General features: G+C 43.4%; 1 protein-coding gene across 2 annotated transcripts in view; it reads right to left on the reverse strand.

Moving 5' to 3' along the window:
* The window catches only part of INTS9 (integrator complex subunit 9), an 80446-nt gene that overhangs the window by 35301 nt on the left and 26834 nt on the right, over window positions 1–18311 (reverse strand). For both annotated transcript variants that reach the window (XM_089688745.1, XM_089688744.1), the window contains 3 exons: window positions 10296–10382; window positions 5688–5808; window positions 244–378 (listed from right to left, as the gene is read on the reverse strand). In XM_089688745.1, coding sequence (XP_089544871.1) covers window positions 244–378; window positions 5688–5808; window positions 10296–10382 — 343 coding nt within the window. The remainder of the gene's footprint in view (window positions 1–243; window positions 379–5687; window positions 5809–10295; window positions 10383–18311) is intronic.

Genomic DNA, 18311 nt, shown 5'->3' on the forward strand with positions numbered 1-18311 from the left:
AATAGCAGTGTGCTTAGTCTACATCTGAGGTGTGTACTTTGTTGTGGGATCAGATAATAACTCTATATTAAAAATACAGTTAGCCTTTTTGAGTTTTATTCCATAAAAAGCTGTATGAGAGTGCTGGAGCACCACTATACACACACATACATACATGCATGTTGTAAATGTAAGTATTTGTTGTAGATACAAACTAAATAAAGCAGAAATACGATTTTGCACCTCTGTTTTTCAGCCACCTACCTGCGGGTGAGTTGTCAAAAGAGAGGAACCAGACATGTATGACACCTTCTCATAATGAGACTGGATGATCCAGTTAGAGCTTCCAAGGGCATAACCAGAACTCAGCGGTGTCACCAGCACCACGCCAAACAGTTCCTGCAAGACAAGAGGAAGGTGAGGAGGGTGGCAGAGAAGCTGGATATAATCCCAGTGACTTTGTGCTGGAGGATTCAAGTTACTATACCGTTACCATTAAGGTAAGACCATTACAAGACTATATTCACCTTTACTACTGATCAGATTACGTGTTCTGTAGTCTTCATATTACTTCATAAACTTTATTTCCCCTTTTTTCAGGATTGGTAAATAAACTCTAACATTCGTGTGTGTATAGTCCATCTGTTATTGTTTTTAGGTGTGGGTAGAGTAGGGAAGAGTTAAAACCTTGTCAGTTTATTTCCTGAGGTCTGTGTCTTGTTAGCAGGGTGGATAAAAATCAATGATTTTTTTTTAAAAAAAATCGGATTTTTTTTATTTAAATCGATTTTTATTTAAATCGGATTTTTTTTAAATAAAATGCTTTTTGAGGAAATCTATTACCATCCAAAGGTTATTCCATCATTAAATAAAGATTCGTTTTTTAATTATGTAGAATAAGGCTGTATATGTTTAATTTTTTTGGTAAATAAATTCCATGAATCCATTCACAATGTCATGCTCTTCCAGAGGTTTTTTGTAAGATTATTGGGCAGTTTCTCTGCCTACAAGATATTATCACAGATGCTCGGTTTACTTTTGCAGTTCTCAAAACTGAATTTGACTCAGCGGAGATCACATGCCTCTTCTTCACAGCAAAAATGTTATAACATGAACAGAGTTAAGAAAAAGACCTTCATCCTAACTTCTACAAACCTATGAATACAGAATCAACCCCTTCAGTGCTAAGGTTCAAGAAGTTCAGTGAATAGAATAGAAACAATATTTTTCTGATTGTTTGGAGTGGAATAGATCTGCACAAGAAGAAAGTGAAACTAAGTGTGAGGAGGAAGGGGCTGACAGTCTAAGTTTCTTCAAATATATATATTTTGTTTAGCCAAATTAGTTACCAAACATGGATGTTTAAGCAAATAACATGCTGGAATGTTATTGTTTCAGTTGAATAAATCTATTTAAATGGTTATTATTAGAGGATGATTATTTTTCTCCTTCCTAAGTACAACAGAAAAGTTGTCCAAATATGAATGATTAACCTATTAAACTGGGGATAAAAAAGCTAATATGAAAAGTTATTCTAAAAATCTTCATCTACTTGCATATTAAAGTTATACCAGCAAGAATTAGTCTTTATGTAGAAAACTAGGATTTAAATCAAGCCTTACTGACTAGTGATTTAAATTGTGATTTAAATCAGTTTGATTTAAATCAAATCCACCCTGCTTGTTAGGGAGATTTCTCTTTACATTTTTTACAGGACATGCAACAGGAAGTGAGAGGAAATCTTTTGCAAGTGAGAAGAAAATCCCCTCTTAGATCATTGTCACCAGAACAGAGATTTTTTTTCCATCACTTTCTTATTCAGCAATATCGGTCACTAGGAGAAATAGAGAGGGTGACTTTTCCCATCGGGGACACAGACAGCAATGAAAACCTAAATACATGCACAACAGGCCCCATAGCTCCTATTTTTGCCATCCAATGTTGTCAATGACCATTTTATTTCTTAAGCTAACTTGCTTAGTTAAGACATACACCTAATAAAATCAATAAGGAACGGCTGCCCCCAAGATCCCAGCCTAGGCAGCCTAAATCACGTCTTCTGGCCTCATGTAATCACTGCAGAGAGACTTCTTTTTATTAGACAAACCCTGCTTGGTACACAGCAGAGCCTGCATATGTAATACAGAACTGTGGCAGGACCCATGTACGTATATAATTATAAACAATACACAAAAATGGTCCTTACAGCATTCAAAGACTTCGATAAAATGATTTACTGCAAGCTGACCTTTTCACATATACATTATAATTGTTCCCTTGTGCTCCATTTGGCTGCTGGGAGTGAAGAGAAAAGGCTGGGATTTCTAGATTTAGGGATCATGTGACTCCTCTTCTTCTAAGGTGACAACATTTGTGCTTGGTTATTTAGGCACCCAGTGTTGTCACTTTGAGGGTGAAGAGAGCATCCTCAGCCAGTACAGGGGCTATATTTTTCCTTTTGAAATATAGTAAGGAAGGATTACACCCCCTATCAGGCTTTATTGCGGTCCATATCCCCACTGCAGAGATTCACCCCTCCATTTATCTTGGTGACCACGGTCATCAACACTAAAAGCTGATCTCAAGGATCCAGCCGTATTTGGAATTCCTGGCTCCCTCTCCTCTTGCAAAATAAAACTTTAAAATGTATGCTTACTTCCTGAATAATTTGTAATTTCCATTGAATCTGTCAGAAAATGCACTCTCTACATTTCACATTATTCAATGGGAACACATAGCAGGCGTGTGTGCAAGGGTAGCTCAGGGCTATTATCTGTGTGCGTTTGCTGGGAAGTCACAACTGGGTGCTGTGCTAATCACAACTGCCCACAAAGGGAAGCGAGAGGTAAACACATCAGAAATATAACCATAGGGAGGAAACAGTGGCACCAGTTACAAAAATGGAAGCTGCCCAAATAAGGAGAAATAAAAAAACCTGTTTATGAGGGCAGAAGTATGTCATGTTGGAACAGCAAGGTGCCGTCCCCAAACTGTTCCCACAAAGTTGGGGGCATGAAATTGTCCAAAATGCTGACGCCTTAAGAGTTCCCTTCACTGGAACTAGGGGGCCAAACGCAACCCCTGAAAAACAACTCCACACCATAATCCCCCTCCACCAAAAACTTTACACTTGGCACAATGCAGTCAGGCAAGTACCGTTCTCCTGGCAACAGCTAAACCCAGACACATCCATCGGATTGCCAGACAGAGAAGCGTGATTCGTCACTCCAGAGAACACGTCTCCACTGCTCTAGAGTCCAGTGGCAGCGTGCTTTACACCACTACATCCGACGCTTTGCATTGCACTTGGTGATGTAAGGCTTGGATGCAGCTGCTCGGCCATTAAAACCCATTCCATGAAGATCTCTACGCACTGTTGTTGTGCTAATCTGAAGGCCACATGAAGTTTGGAGGCCTTAAGCTATTGACTCTGCAGATAGCTGGCAACTTCTACACATGCGCTGACCCCGCCCTGTCATGTGACGTGGCCTACCACTTGGTGGCTGAGTTGCTGTTGTTCCCAGTTGCTTCCACTTTGTTATAATCCCACTAACAGGTGACCGTGGAATATTTAGTAGCCAGGAAATGTCACAGATGGACTTATTGCACAGGTGACAACCTATCACGGGACCACACTTGGAGTCACTGAGCTCCTGAAAGCGACTCATTCTTTCGCAAATGTTTGTAGAAGCAGTCTGCATGCCTAGGGGCTTGATTTTGTATTTTGATTTTTAAAACGTGTGCAAAAAAACACAAAAACGGCTCTGACAGAAAAAAAGGGATAAAGTATAAGCCCTGACCCACCCTTTCCTGAGGAGCAGCCAATTGGTGCCGATTACACTGCAAGGTCTCTCTCCTCCCTGCTAGTCCTCAGGTGCTGGAGACAGGGAGGGGAGGAGGAGATAAACAGCGCAATGTTAAGAAATGTAAACGTTTAAGTCGCCCCTTTTGTTTTTAAAATCCCAGGCATTCCTAAAATCACCTCCGATTTAAATACGGTTTTGGTTAAATTTTTTTTTCTTTTTTTATCTGGACAAGTAGATTGTCATGAGGGACAAGTAGATTGGGGCCCCGATTTAGTCCTTGGACAAGTAGTTTTTTTCAAAAACTTCCACACCCCTGTATCATAACCTTTGATACAGTACTCTATGACACTACAAATAAATTGGCAACTTCAGTCACAGAGGCACCAGCTAAGCAGACATCAACAATTTGCCCTCTTTGAAGCTCGGTAAGCGCTGACATAATTCCGTATTACTAGCAGCGCATGCAGTGAATGATGAAAATGAGGCATCTCACCTGTTAGCTAGGTGTCTCATCACACAGCGGAAGTAAAAGAATGTTACATCACTTCCACTTTCAACATAAAACATGTTGTCACTTTCACACCTGCAAATCATGTAGTGTTTCCATATTTTTGTCCAACTCCTGTATATAAAGAGATTTTGTGTGTGTGCGTTTTTCTTTCTAGTTGGAGTTCAGCTTGAAAGTTAAAGACTAAAATTGAGTAGTCAACAGAACAGTATGGGGGAGATCTACTAAAACCGGAGCACTCAGAATCTAGTGCAGCTGTGCATGACAGCCAATCAGCTTCATCAGTTAAGCTTTGACACTAAAGGCTGGCCATACATTATACAATTTTCTGTCCAATTTTCTGCCCAATTTCCTTTAGATTTACCTTCAACTATGTAATGCAAGGGCCTGCCTAATTGGATAAAATTGAAAGTGATGTTAGGTTTGACCTTTTATTATATGGTTTTTGGTAAATCTAAAGCAATTTTCTGAAGAAAATTGTATAATGTATGGCCAGCCTAAATCCTGGAAGCTGACGGGTTTATTTGCAGAGCTGCAACATATTTTGCACTCTCCAGTTTTAGTAAATAACCCCCAAGTCTCTTCCACATGAAGGAAAAATAAAAAAAACCCTCCTTCTTGCATATTCTTATATTTACACTAAAGTTCCACTTCAACCTCTTGCTGCCCATGTAACACTTATATGTTGCACCAGGGTGGGTGGGCCTTACATGTGCACATATGTGTTTATGGGGCTTGAGTTGTATGTGCTGAGAGAGTGTGAACTCCTAGTACAGTAACCGAGCTGTCACAGACCACTCCCTGTCTGTTTATGATCAGGAGCTGTCGAAGCGGGCTTCCAATCATATGACCACTGTGACAGCCAATCACTACTAGGACGGATTACTACTTACCACCCAGGCCATTCGGAGTGACAGCACCCACTAGGACCATACAGGTGTACTTCTGTGAGAAGAAGGACAACTTATCTCGAATCCGATAGAAGGAAGACCTCCCATCACCTGGCATCAGGATAATTACACACAAGGCGCATTTAATATGCGCGTCCAGTGAGTGCGCATTTCATTACCAACTCTACTTGGACAGCGAAGTCACCTCAATTATTCATATTCACCTATATCTGTGGGACTACCTCTTATCCTTTATTTTATATCTATTCAATTTAAGGACTTGTGTATACATATTGTTTACGAGCGCTGCACTTTTTCACATATATAGCCAATCACAGTGATCTCTTAATTGGGAAGTTCCTCCCGGCATTAAGAGCCGCTTGAAAGGCCACCAGAAGCCAGCAAGAAAAGGTTAATTATTAGTACGTTTTTGGAGGACTTGCCTTTAAATGACACCAAAAGGTCATGTACTGTTCTGTGCTTGTTTGCAACAGTGGTACTTACTATTTTCTGTGAATATCCGACCAGCTGGATTTTACTGAGAGCCGAGTTCACCTCCTGCATTGTGTAACACTTTCTCCAGGTGAAGATGTCTACAGCATCCTTGAGAGGGGCCGGCAGCTGTCTACACACAAAACAAAAGATGTTCAATAGGCAGAAAAAGGCTTCTTATACAGGAATACCCCAGTGTTATACCCCACCATGAGGGACAGCAATGACAGAATTGTCAACTTAAAATTGGTCAAATCACAAAAGGTTTTTACCTTAATGCGATCTCTGTATAGTTTTTTATGTGATTTTGGGGTTTAAAAAGCAGAGGAAAAAACATGAAAAATGTATTTTCATAGATATAGTAAAGGTTCAGATTTGTTTTTAAATAACAAGCATGTAATACTTACCTGCTCTGTGTAATGTTTTTGCACAGAGTGGCTCGATCCTCCTCTTTTTGGGTCCCCTGCTGGCCCTCCTTTCCCGCTGAGTGCTCCCATAGAAAGCTGCTTGCTCTGGGGGGTGCTCATACCCACTTGCTCCCATGCCATATCTATGTGTCTAAGAGAGACACAAAGAGCGGGCCTCGCCTTGCCCCCACTTCCATTAAACTTGCTGTGATTGACAGCAGCAAGATTCCCACTGCTGTGTCTCAGTCAATGAAGAGGGATAGACCCAGCAGAGCCGAGGCTCTAGTAAGCAGCCATGGATCGAAATCAGGCTCAGGTATAAAGGTGGGGGGGGGGGTTGCTGATGGGGAGCACATGGAAGGTTTTTTACCTTCATGCATAGAAGACCTTCAGAAACACTTTAACTGCTTCCCACCTAGCCACTGCACATAAACAGGTATGTCCTCCCACTCCTCATGGCCACAAAGCGGCGCAGCTTTGTGATGGTTGTGGTCCCTGGGCATAGCACATCAAAGATCGGGATGGAATCTCTTGATTGGTCCTCCCGATCATGTGATGGCTGTGTCCAATCACAGCCATCACACAATGTAAATAGAGGCATGAGTCCCTGTATTGGCTCTCCATCTTGTCACACGGAGCTCTCAGTGAGGAGGGGAGGGGGAGAGCTGATCGCTGCAACCTGTCAAGGACCTGTGTGTAGCTGCTGATTTTACCCCACACAGTGCAGCCATCCCACACCAGTGCACCAAGCACCATCTGTTAGTGTCCAAGTGCACAGCAACATCTGTACAAGTTTCCCAACAACATCTGTCACAGCGTAACAGTGTCCCATTAACATCTGCAACAGTGTAACAGTGCACATCAACATTTGCAATAGTGTTCAATTTCAACATCTGTCCATGTCCCTAGTGGAACATGAACATCTGTTGGCGTCCCTAGTGGAACATGAACATCTGTCACGGAGTACCAGTGTTGCATCATCTGTCACAGTGTACAGGTGTCCCATTAACATCTGTCAGTGTGCCAGTGTCCCATCAACATCTGTAATAGTATTGCAACATCTTTCAGTACCCAATTGCAACATCATCATCAGTCGGTGTCCCTAGTGGACTATCAACATCTGTCATTGTCCCAGTGCACATCAACATCTGTTACAGTGACCCAGTCCATAACATCTGCAACAGTATCCCATTGGCCCGTCCAACATTTGTCGGTGCCCCACTGCAGAACATCTGCAATAGCAATCGTGTCCCAGCACACATCAACATTTGCAGTAGTGTCCCAGTGCACATGATGTGAAAAGTCTCACATGTGGCATTGCCATACTCTGGAGGAGTAGCAGAATGTATTTTGGGGGTGTATTTCTTAGTATGTCCATACTGTGTGTTAGCAATATCTTTGAAAAAGAAATTAGATGTATAATTCATGCTCCTTGAAAGTGAAAATGTACTTCTTGAATTTTGGTCCCCTCTATGTAGCTAGGCTGTGAAAAAAAATCGAACACATGTGGTATCCTCTTACTTGAGAGAAGTAGCAGAATGCATGTTGGGGTGCAATTTCATGTATGTCTATACGGCACGTGAGAAATAAGTTGTTAAAATGACAATTTTGTGGAACAATTTGTTTTCATTTTCCAAAGAATTGTGGGGGAATAAATGACAACTTCAAAAAATTCACCATGTCTCTTACTAAATACCTTAAACTGTCTACTTTCCAAAAATGGATCATTTGGGTGGCGGGGAGATATTTGTACTGTCCTGGCATTTTAGGGCTACAGGAATTGATCAGTAAATCAGGATTTTTTTTGTAACATAGCTTGTAGTCTAATGAGGGAGAGTATTACGAGCGCTTGGAAAAAAGGGTAGATCATAAGCAGCTAGCATAAAGGTACAGACCCAAACCTTCACAGTATTATATATTTTGTATTCAATTTTATTCTCAATATCAGTTTATGCCACTTTTAATCATTTGCTTTTATATTCATCTTAGAGCTGCATTTTCTATATTATTATAGCTTGTAGTCTAACTATCACACAGACTAAATAATATACACGGATTTGGGTTATTTTTACCAAAGAAATGCAGCAGAATAAAATTTGGCCTAAATTTATGAAGAACGAAAGGGGAAGAATGGAAGTGGGTGAAAATGTCCAGTATTGAGGTGGTTAAATCCTATGGAACTCTTCACACTGCAGATGTGCTGATTTTTGAAAAGTCCTGCATGCTGCATCTTTGGTCGGTTTTACAAAAGCACCTTCCATTGTAAGTCAAAAACTGCATGAAAGGGACCTTAATTTAGAAAAAAAAACCCCCAAAACTTTCTAATCCCCGTTTCCCCTCCCTCCCCGCTCCGCAAACACTTAACCGAGTCCTCTCTGAATCCTAAGCTGTCCCGTGTGCAACAGCCTTGTTCTCGCTTCCTCTCCTCACAGGAGACACGGAGAGCAGCAGTAGCCATAGGCTCCTGCTCCCGTCAGTCAAATCCTGTGAGCATGGCCAAACCGCACTGTGTGTGTCTATAGACGCAGTCCGGCTCTGGATCGCGCCCGCATGGGTGGCCCCTCAGCACAGGGCTTGCTGAAGAGGCACCCAGAGAAGAGAAGGAGGGGAGAGTGCTGGCAGCAGGCTCCAATAGAGGACTGGGGTTGCTCTGGTCAAAAGCACTGCACAAAGCAGAAAAGTATGACTTTTTTTTATATTAAATTAAAAAAAAATTATATATCTTTCGCATCATATATGAAAAATAAGTACAAGCTTTGCCTAAAGCTTAATCTAAATTCCAAGTAGATATAAAAGACAAATGGTGATGCAGCTCTGTATTCATTACTACATCACCTGTTTTTTCTTTTTCTTTGCAGCAGCAGTGTAATTTCCCAAGTTTGACTTGATCATATTTACATTTAAAGTGATTGTAAAGGTAGTTTGTTTTTTTGTGTTATACTTCCTTGCAGTCAGTGGTGTGATTTGGTTTTGTGCTGCCCTAGGCAAGACTAAAATCGGACGCCCCCACCATCTAAATTTGTCCCATCCCGTCCTGTTTAGGATTCACCCCTTCTTCTGTAAACTCCATCCCTTCCTCTTTAGGCTCCACCTATTCAAAGGAGGGGGTTATTGATTAGGGTGGGGAGGTAGTTATTGTTTAGGGTGGAGAGGATGGGTTATTGTTTAGGGTGGAGAGGTGGGGAGGATGGGTCATTGCCTAGGGCGGAGAGGTGGCTTATTGTTTAGGGTGGAGAGGCGGGGAGGAGAAAGGGGGTTATTTGGGGTTTGTGAACCCCACAGTTGCCAATCACTGCCCTGCACTGCAACACCCAGCAGACTCACCCTCCAAGAACTTCTGCAGCAGCTGAGACACCCAGGGAAAGTTGTCAGAGGGAGAGGGAGCCTGGCTCAGGGCAGGACACCTTGGCACCGGGACACACTACTCCCCAGACAGAGCAGAATCACCATGCAGCTGCCCCAGGGAGAGGATCAGCAGGTTGCCAGGAAGAATCTTCAGGCTGAGCTAGGGGGGCAGGGCTGGCATGGGATGAGCGGAGCCAGCAAAGGGGACACTTAATCCCTGCCGCAGCTGTAGCACCTGACAGTATCGTCCATACTGTATCGTGTATGTTGGAGGCTCGTGTTCAGTGAACACCCTGCACCCATGGATGATATGCTAGTGTCCTGGGGATGGCGTAAACCCCCCAGAAATATGCCTCCCACTGCAATTGCCTTGTTTGCCTCGCTGTAGATAGGCCCTTGCATGCAGTGCAGTGGTTTTGCACAGGGCAGCCCAGATCCTCCGTTTCTCTGGTCCTCTGCCAGGACTCCTGGCCCCTCCCTCCTGCCAAGATCCGCAGAGCAAGCAACTTGCTATAGGGAGTCGCAAGTCGCTGCTCTGTGTGTTCATTCACACACTGATGTGGCCCCTGCTCTCTCCTCATTGGGTCCCTGGCTGTGGTTGACAGTAACGGCAGCCAATGAGGAGGGAGAGACCTGGGACAGCTAAGCCTCTTTTACACGTCGTTGGATTGGGATGGGGCTCAGGTAAGTCTTGGAGGGGGGCTGCTACACAAAGAAGTCGAACACAGTAATGTGTAGTAAAACAGCAGTTTTGTGAAACATGAACTTGCAAGAGGAAGAAAAAAATCATGAAAGTGTCATTTTAAAATCCTCTGCAGACCCTAACACACTACTTATAAAACTGTCACATGTATTGGCTGGGTAATACCTTTGATCCTCCTTCTGTTTCCACTTGGTGGCAGACTGTGCCTTCGGAACGCGCTCAATGAAATTAACCAGTTCTTCCATGAGGAGTCTGAAACAGGAACAGACAAAAGTTAAAATGTAACCCTACCAAAAAAACAAAAAAAAAAACAATTGGCATATTAAGATATCAGCTATATAGATATAGCTTACTTGTCTTTTTTAGAGTGCTGTGTCAGATATAGATTTACAACATATTCAATAAAGTGCTCATCACCTAATCTCGTTATTGATTTCTGCATTCCCTTCCCATGCTAGGCAGATTCTGTATACCATCACTGAGTCAGACCTGAAGCTGGTGTGTTACAATGACTGCTTGAGGTGACTGAAGTCATATTAGTTCATTTGCAACAAAAACAATTAGGGTAATGTCCATGACACTTTTTTTTTTTTTTAACTGCGTTAACATCCAAATTTTACAAATAAGTGTTCAGATACTCCCCCTTCTTCAAGATCCAAGCAGTAATAAACTAAACATTAGTACTGCCTGGACCTTGAAGAAGAGAGTATGCCTTGAAGGCTTGTCCTGAAAATCTGGATGTTAGTGCAAATAAAAAAAGTATCACGGATAATATTGAATTGTTTTTGCTACTATGACTGGCAACGCTTTGGAAAGAACGCTATAACTAGAGACATGCAAGAATCAGAGAAAAATGATGCTAAAACCCCGTTCACCCATATACAATGTAGGTCAGTATGGATATACCAACATTTCACATGATGTATGTAGTATGTATGTATGTATGTATGTATGCAGGCAGAGTACTTGGTGTCATACTTTACTCCAATCTATTCTTCCAGCCCCAAGTCCAATCACTCATAAACTCATGCAGACTCCACCTCCGCAACATCGCCAAAATCCGTTCCTAACCCCAGAAACCACCAAGCAGCTAATCCACTCCCTCATCATATCACGACTCAATTACTGCGACTCCCTCCTCACTGGCCTGCCCCACCACAGGCTATCCCCGCTTCAGTCGATCCTGAATACGGCAGCCAGACTCATTCACCTTTCCAACCGCTCCGTTTCCGCCACCCCCTCTGCCAATCCCTCCACTGGCTTCCGATTGCCCAACGGATCAAATTCAAAATCCTAACACTGACGTACAAAGCTGTCCATAATACTGCCCCAAACTACATCACCGGCCTAATATCCAAGTACCACCTTACACACACTCTACGCTCCTCACAAGACCTCCTTCTCTCTAGTTCCCTCGTCTCCTCCCATGCCCGCCTCCGGGACTTCTCCAGGGCATTGCCCATCCTCTGGAACTCACTACCCCAATCCATCAGACTATCACCTACTCTCCTCCCCTTTAGGCGCACCCTGAAAACCCATCTCTTCAGGGAAGCCTACCCCACCCCCTGCTAATTGCCGCCCTCCTCCACTCTTCCTACAACTCCATCCCCCACAGCCATTTCCTCCTTTACCGCTATCCCCTCCCTCCTAGATTGTAAGCTCCAAGGAGCAGGGCCCTCGATCCCCTCATGTATCACATTGTATTGTTATTGTACTATCTCATGTATTGTCCCCCATTGTAATGTACAGCGCTGAGAGAACTGTTGGCGCTTTATAAATACTGTATAATAATAATAAAAAATGTGATGGGATGTTATTGATGGACTTCTGATATAAAGAGGGGGGCCACGATATCAAGGGGGGCAACTTCTGATATGAAGGGGCACCACTAATGCGATAGGGGACCATTGATGTACAGTTAATTTCATCAAGGTGGTTGTGTGCACTGTCCCAGGCTCAGGTTTCCCCTTGATGAACAATATGTACATTTTTTACATTTTAGACTGGGGTGCCTTGTGAATTTGCATACTTATAAAAGGGTGCCCTGATTGAAAGAAGGTTGAGAAACGCTGGTATAGTGTAAAACCTCTTCTGGGCTGCAGTGTACTAACAAGTGGAGTGCAGACAAACAGACTGGGCCAAATTGCCATAGGCTCAGGTTTCCCCTTGATGAACAATATGTACATTTTTTACATTTTAGACTGGGGTGCCTTGTGAATTTGCATACTTATAAAAGGGTGCCCTGATTGAAAAAAGGTTGAGAAACGCTGGTATAGTGTAAAACCTCCTCTGGGCTGCAGCATTATTATTATTATACAGGATTTATAGAGCGCCAACAGTTTGCTCAGCGCTTTACAATATAAGTATACCCACATGTGGAGTGTAAACAGACTGGGTCACAGAACAGTAGCCAAGAACCCTGGGCGCTAACTATACAGGTTAGAGTGCGTGTTGGGTGGTATTTGGGTATCAGGTCGGTGAGGTAGTTTGGGGCAGTATTATGAATGGCTTTGTATGTCAGTGTTAGTAGTTTGAATTTTATACGTTGGGCAATCGGAAGCCAGTGGAGGGAATGACAGAGGGGGGGTGGCGGATACGGAGCGGTTGGTAAGGTGGATGAGTCTGGCCGCTGAGTTCAGGATAGAAGGAAGTGGGGAGATTAATTACAAAAAAATCAGTCAGCATTATATCAGTGTGATTATATTTTATATTAAAATGTTATAAAGGACCCATATCAGGTGACAGGAAATGTTTCACTCTTTGGACACAACAAAAAAAAATCATTATTGAGGGTTATAGGAGTTACTAACGGGTGTTTGGTTGTTAAATAAATCACACTAATCCATTGTGGCTTTCACAAATACAAATTAGTTTACAATGGTGGGGTTTTATGTAACCAAAATCTTTGATCTATCCATATCAGACATTAACAGGTGTGTACCCTGTAGAAGGTCTAAGCAGATACCAGGCCTATGCTGTCATTTAAAGCGGAGTTCCACCCAAAAGGGGAAGTTCCGCTTTAAAGATTGGTCCCTTGCTCCCCATTAAGGATTGGCACCTTTGGGAAGCAAGTACTGGAATTTGACAGGTACCCGCTCCCACTTCCGCTGCGATCGCCTAGGCCAGGGGTGGGCAACTGTGGCCCTCCAGCTGTTGTAGAACTACAAGTCCCGTGAGGCATTGCAAAACTGAGTTACAAGCATGACTCCCAAAAGGCAGAGGCATGATGGGACTTCACCAACAGCTGGAGGGCCACAGTTGCCCACCCCTGGCCTAGGCGATTGGAAGCAGTTGTCCTCCCCCCCCCCCCCCCTCCCCGTAGTCTTGTGTGACACGTGACAGGTCCGAGAAGACGATGGGGCCATTCAGGAAGAGCAGTGCTACTTGCGCATGTGCAGTGGGCCGCTGGCTGTGAAGCCGCAAGCTGTCACAGCCGGGTGCCCACACTGAAGATGCCGGTGCCTAGAATACAGGACGGCCGGTGCAACGGGCTGCGGCAGGGGCAACGCGGGATCGTGGGACAAGTGAGTGACTGTTTTTTTAGAGTGAGTGGAACTCCGCTTTAAAGTACAGCCCTGGCCAAAGGTTTTGAGAATTATACATTTTGTTTGAGTTGATTGTAGCCGTATTAGTGCATTTGCGACAGAAACAATTGAGTACTGTCCGTGATACTTTTTTTATTTGCACTAACATACAATTTTGAGGACAAGCTTTCGGGGAATGCTTAGACCTTGAAGAAGGGGACATTCCCCAAAAGCTTGTCCTCAAAATTGTATGTTAGTGCAAATAAAAAAAGTATCACAGACAGTACTCAATTGTTTCTTTGAGAATTATACAAATATTACATTTTCACAAAGTCTGCTAATTCCGTATTTTTAGATCTTTTTGTCAGATGTTACTATGGTATACTGAAGTATAATTACAAGTGTTTCATAAGTGTCGAAGGCTTTTATTGATAATGACATTAAAGTGGTTGTAAGGGCTGAAGGTTTTTTACCTTCATGAAGGTAAAAAAACCTGCATGCAGCAACTTCCCCATCCCCCCCCAATACTTATCTGAGCGATCCAGAGATGTGAATGCCACCCTCAGCTGTTTTTGCCTCCTCATTGGCTGAGACAGCAAGCAGGAGCCATTGGCTCCCGCTGCCGTCAATCACAGCCAGTCAGCCACTGAGGAGAGAGAGGGGGCAGGGCCAAGCCGCTGCTCAGTGTGTGAATTTGCTTGCTGTGGGGGCACCCAACACACAGGAGGAGCCAGGAGAGCCTGCAGGGGACACGAGAAGAGGAGGATCCAGGCTGCTCTGTGCAAAACCACTGCACGCAGCAGGTAAGTATAGACATGTTTGTTATTTTACAAAAACAAAAAAAAAATTAACCTTTAGAATCACTTTAAAGTTTATGCAAAGAGTCAATATTTGCAGTGTTCGCCCTTCTTTTTCCAAGACCTCTGCAATTCGCCCGGGCATGCTGTCAATCAACTTATGGGCCACATCCTGACTGATGGCAGCCCATTCTTGTATAATCAATGCTTGGAGTTTGTCATAATTTGTGGGTTTTTTTGTTCACCTGCCTCTTGAGGATTGACCACAAGTTCTCAATGAGATTAAGGTCTGGGGAGATTCCTGGCCATGGACCCAAAATTTCGATGTTTTGTTCCCCAAGCCACTTAGTTTTCACTTTTGCCTTATGGCAAGGTGCTCCCTCATCCTGGAAAAGGCATTGTTCATCACCAAACTGTTCTTGGATGGTTGGGAGAAGTTGCTCTCGGAGGAAGTTTTTGTACCATTCTTTATTCATGGCTAAGTTCTTAGGCAAAATTGTGAGTGAGCCCACTCCCTTGGCTGAGAAGCAACCCCACACATGAATGGTCTCAGGATGCTTTGCTATTGGCATGATACAGGAATGATTGTAGCACTCAACTTTTCTTCTCCGGATGCAAACAATCAGAAAGAGGATTCATCAGAGAAAATGACTTCACCCCAGTCCTCAGCAGTCCAATCCCTGTACCCTATGCAGAATATCAGTGTGTCCCTGATGTTTTTCCAGGAAAAAAGTGGCATCTTTTCTGCCCTCTTGACACCAGGCCATCCTCCAAAAGTCTTCTCCTCACTGAGCGTGCAGATACACTTACACCTGCCTGCTGCCATTCCTGAGCAAGCCCTGCACTGGTGGTGCCTCGATCCCGCAGCTGAATCAGCTTTAGGAGGCGGTCCTGGCACTTGCTGAACTTCCTTGGGTGCCCTGAAGCCTTCTTCACAACAATTGAAGCTCTCTCCTTGATGTTCTTAATGATCCAATAAATGGTTGATTTAGGTGCAGTCTTGGTAGCAATATCCTTGTCTGTGATTCCCTTTGTGTATAAAGCAATGATAACTGCACGTGTTTCCTTGCAGGTATATTAATATATGTGTCATTCTCAAAAATTTTGTCCAGGGCTGTACTTTTGAAATTATCTCAAGATGTTAAAAGTTCTCCTTTGGGAATATGTTACATGTTTCACCTGTTTTTAGGGGGGGGGGTACATGTAACGTCCCCACTGCTGCAGCCATTGCTCAAACTCATTCCCCCCCCCCACTAGCTGTCACCTTTACAAAACAAAGCGGCTGTACGGGGCTCCGCCCACACAGGCGTGTCATTCATTAACAGTAGTCTGTGAATGAATGTACTACAAGTCCCAACAGACTTCGCAACTGTCAGCTTGTAGTTCTCAATCAACTACCACAGTGCACTGCTGATCGCTGATGCAATGCTTTACAGGCTTCTGCAACCAAAAATAATAAATGTACTTTTTTTTTTACCTGCAAAATATGTGCATTATTTTTGGTCAAAAGGTAAAGGTATCCTTTAAGGCCTCATGCACACAGGACGTTTTTGCAGCCACTTTTAGGGGAATCAGGCGGTTTTTTTTTATTGCTTCCAAAACGGCCAACCATGTCTGCTATGAGTCCACAAACACAGACTTTTAGAAGCTTTACGTCGCAGTAGCGTATACCAGGAGGAAAAAAACCCCCAGGGTCATTGTGTCCAGGAACAGCAGAATTTCATCAGAAAAACACTTGACGTGTCTAAACGCATGTTAACACCAGGCGTATTTAAAGCTTGAGCATTAATTAAATTTCAATGGCCAGAATAAATTTAATTCTGGACAATTAACACCCAAGCGCTTGAAGCCTGTAAACATACCTCAACACTTGTAAAAGCGTTAGACACTTTGACAAGCGTCAGGCGTTTTTTCTGCCAAAACCCTGCTGCCAATACGAGGAGCATTTTTAAAACGTCCTGTGTGCATGAGGCCTTACGCTTATATGAGAATTTAGTGACTGGGTTTACATCTACTATGATGGCAAGTCAAAACAGAAAGCTAAATATAAACAAAATCTTATGTTTCCAATGATCACAGACCACATCAAAAGGAAAAAAGTGTGGATCCAATACCTTTTGTTTACTTCACTAGTCAAGGCCCACCATCCACTGGAACCCTTTTTTAAAGCAAAGGTCATGGCCAACTAGGAAGGATCACAAGGCATCAGTAATGGTTGGCCTTCAGGAAACTACATATCCTGGTATTCATTCCCCAGTCTCTAGGGCAAGGGTGTGCAGCTGCGACCAGCTGTTGCAAAACTACAGTCCCACCATACCTCTACCTCTGGGAGTAACTGTCAGTCTTCCCATCAGCCTCTGCGAGTCAAACTTGTGCCTATCATCTTGCAATGCTTTGTGGGATATGTAGTTCCACTTCAACAGCTGATGGGCCGCAGTTGCCCACCCTTGCTCTAGGGAGGTACATACATCCTTCACAATTTCTCCTCCCTATCCTCATGTCCGAGAAAAACAACAGGCAAAAACAGCAGGAAGACATAATTTGGAGCTTGTGTAACTCCATCTCAACTAGACCAGTGGGACCCATCATGCACTGGAACCCTTTCTGAGTTCAAATGTCACAACAAGGAAAGACCACAAGACATCACCACTTCCCCTGAATGGCCTTCAGAAAACTACATATCCTAGCATCCAATCGCCAGCCTCCAGGGAAAGGGAGGGGGTCAACTAAGATACAAACATCCTCTCTGATTCTTCCTTCCCACCTACAATCCCTGGGAGAACAGACCAAAAACAGCAGTAGGAGCTAATGTGGAGCTTGTTTCTGTAGCTGCTGACTTTTATTTGTTTTTATTTTCACTGGAACTCTGCTTTAAAGGGTAAGTTCACCTTTTGACAAAAATAAATTGCACCTTTTTTGCAGGTAAAAAAAATGTGCATTTATTATTTTTTGTTGCAGGAGCCTGGAAAGCATTGCACTAGCGATCAGCAAATCACTGGTGCCATGCAGGTCTCCTACAGACCTGTCAGTATATCTGCTTGACTGTACAGGATGTACTGACAGGAAGACTCAATGAACTACCACCGTGTTCCACAGCGCCATGGTAGTTCATTGCATCCTCCATAAGAACTGATGGAACATGTAACATGTTTCCAAAGGTGAATTTATCCTTTAAGGGAACTCCTTGGAGACCCCCAGATCACCAGCACTAGTGTCCCAATTGGAAGATTTCCCCCTCTATTACTTTTCTGGGGACAACCGAAATGTGGGATTTTCTTTCACTTTCAATGAGAATGGTAAAAAAGGACAAATATAGAGGATGAATCTCCTTAACAGGGTCACTGACAGCAATAAAAACCTGACAAGCAATCTAATCCACCTCCACTCTATCCAAAACTAAAAAAATAAAAAGTTAGACCTTAACCCCTTGACGCCAACAGCACACAAATATGCGGCCTCACAGAACTGGGCTTTTTTCCGTGAGGCCGCATATTTGCGTACCTGTCTTTGTGCTGGGAGCGCGTCGCACTGCGTGCTCCCAGCACAAAGACCGCGGTGTCACTGAGAACTACGTTATAATGATCGGGACCCGGGACTCCCAATTCCGGGTCACATGATCGCTGTGATAGCCTCTGATTGGCTATCACAGTGATCAGTCACTGCAGCCAGGCCCCCTTGTTTTTTTCTCTCTCTATGAATGGAGAAGAGAGATAAATTGTATCTCTCAAACTCCTGGCATAGAGAGAAAAAAAAAGTTTGTAAAATAAATAAATAGTTATTAAAAAAATAAAGAAAAAATACCTAGATCAAGGTTTGATCTAGTTCAGTGCCAGGGTTATTGTTTGGGTCAGGGTCAAAGG

This window comes from Staurois parvus, unplaced genomic scaffold (genome assembly GCF_062004578.1).
Source record: "Staurois parvus isolate SC_StPar_1 unplaced genomic scaffold, SC_StPar_1.0 ptg000453l, whole genome shotgun sequence".
In the NCBI taxonomy this organism is placed as follows: domain Eukaryota; kingdom Metazoa; phylum Chordata; class Amphibia; order Anura; family Ranidae; genus Staurois; species Staurois parvus.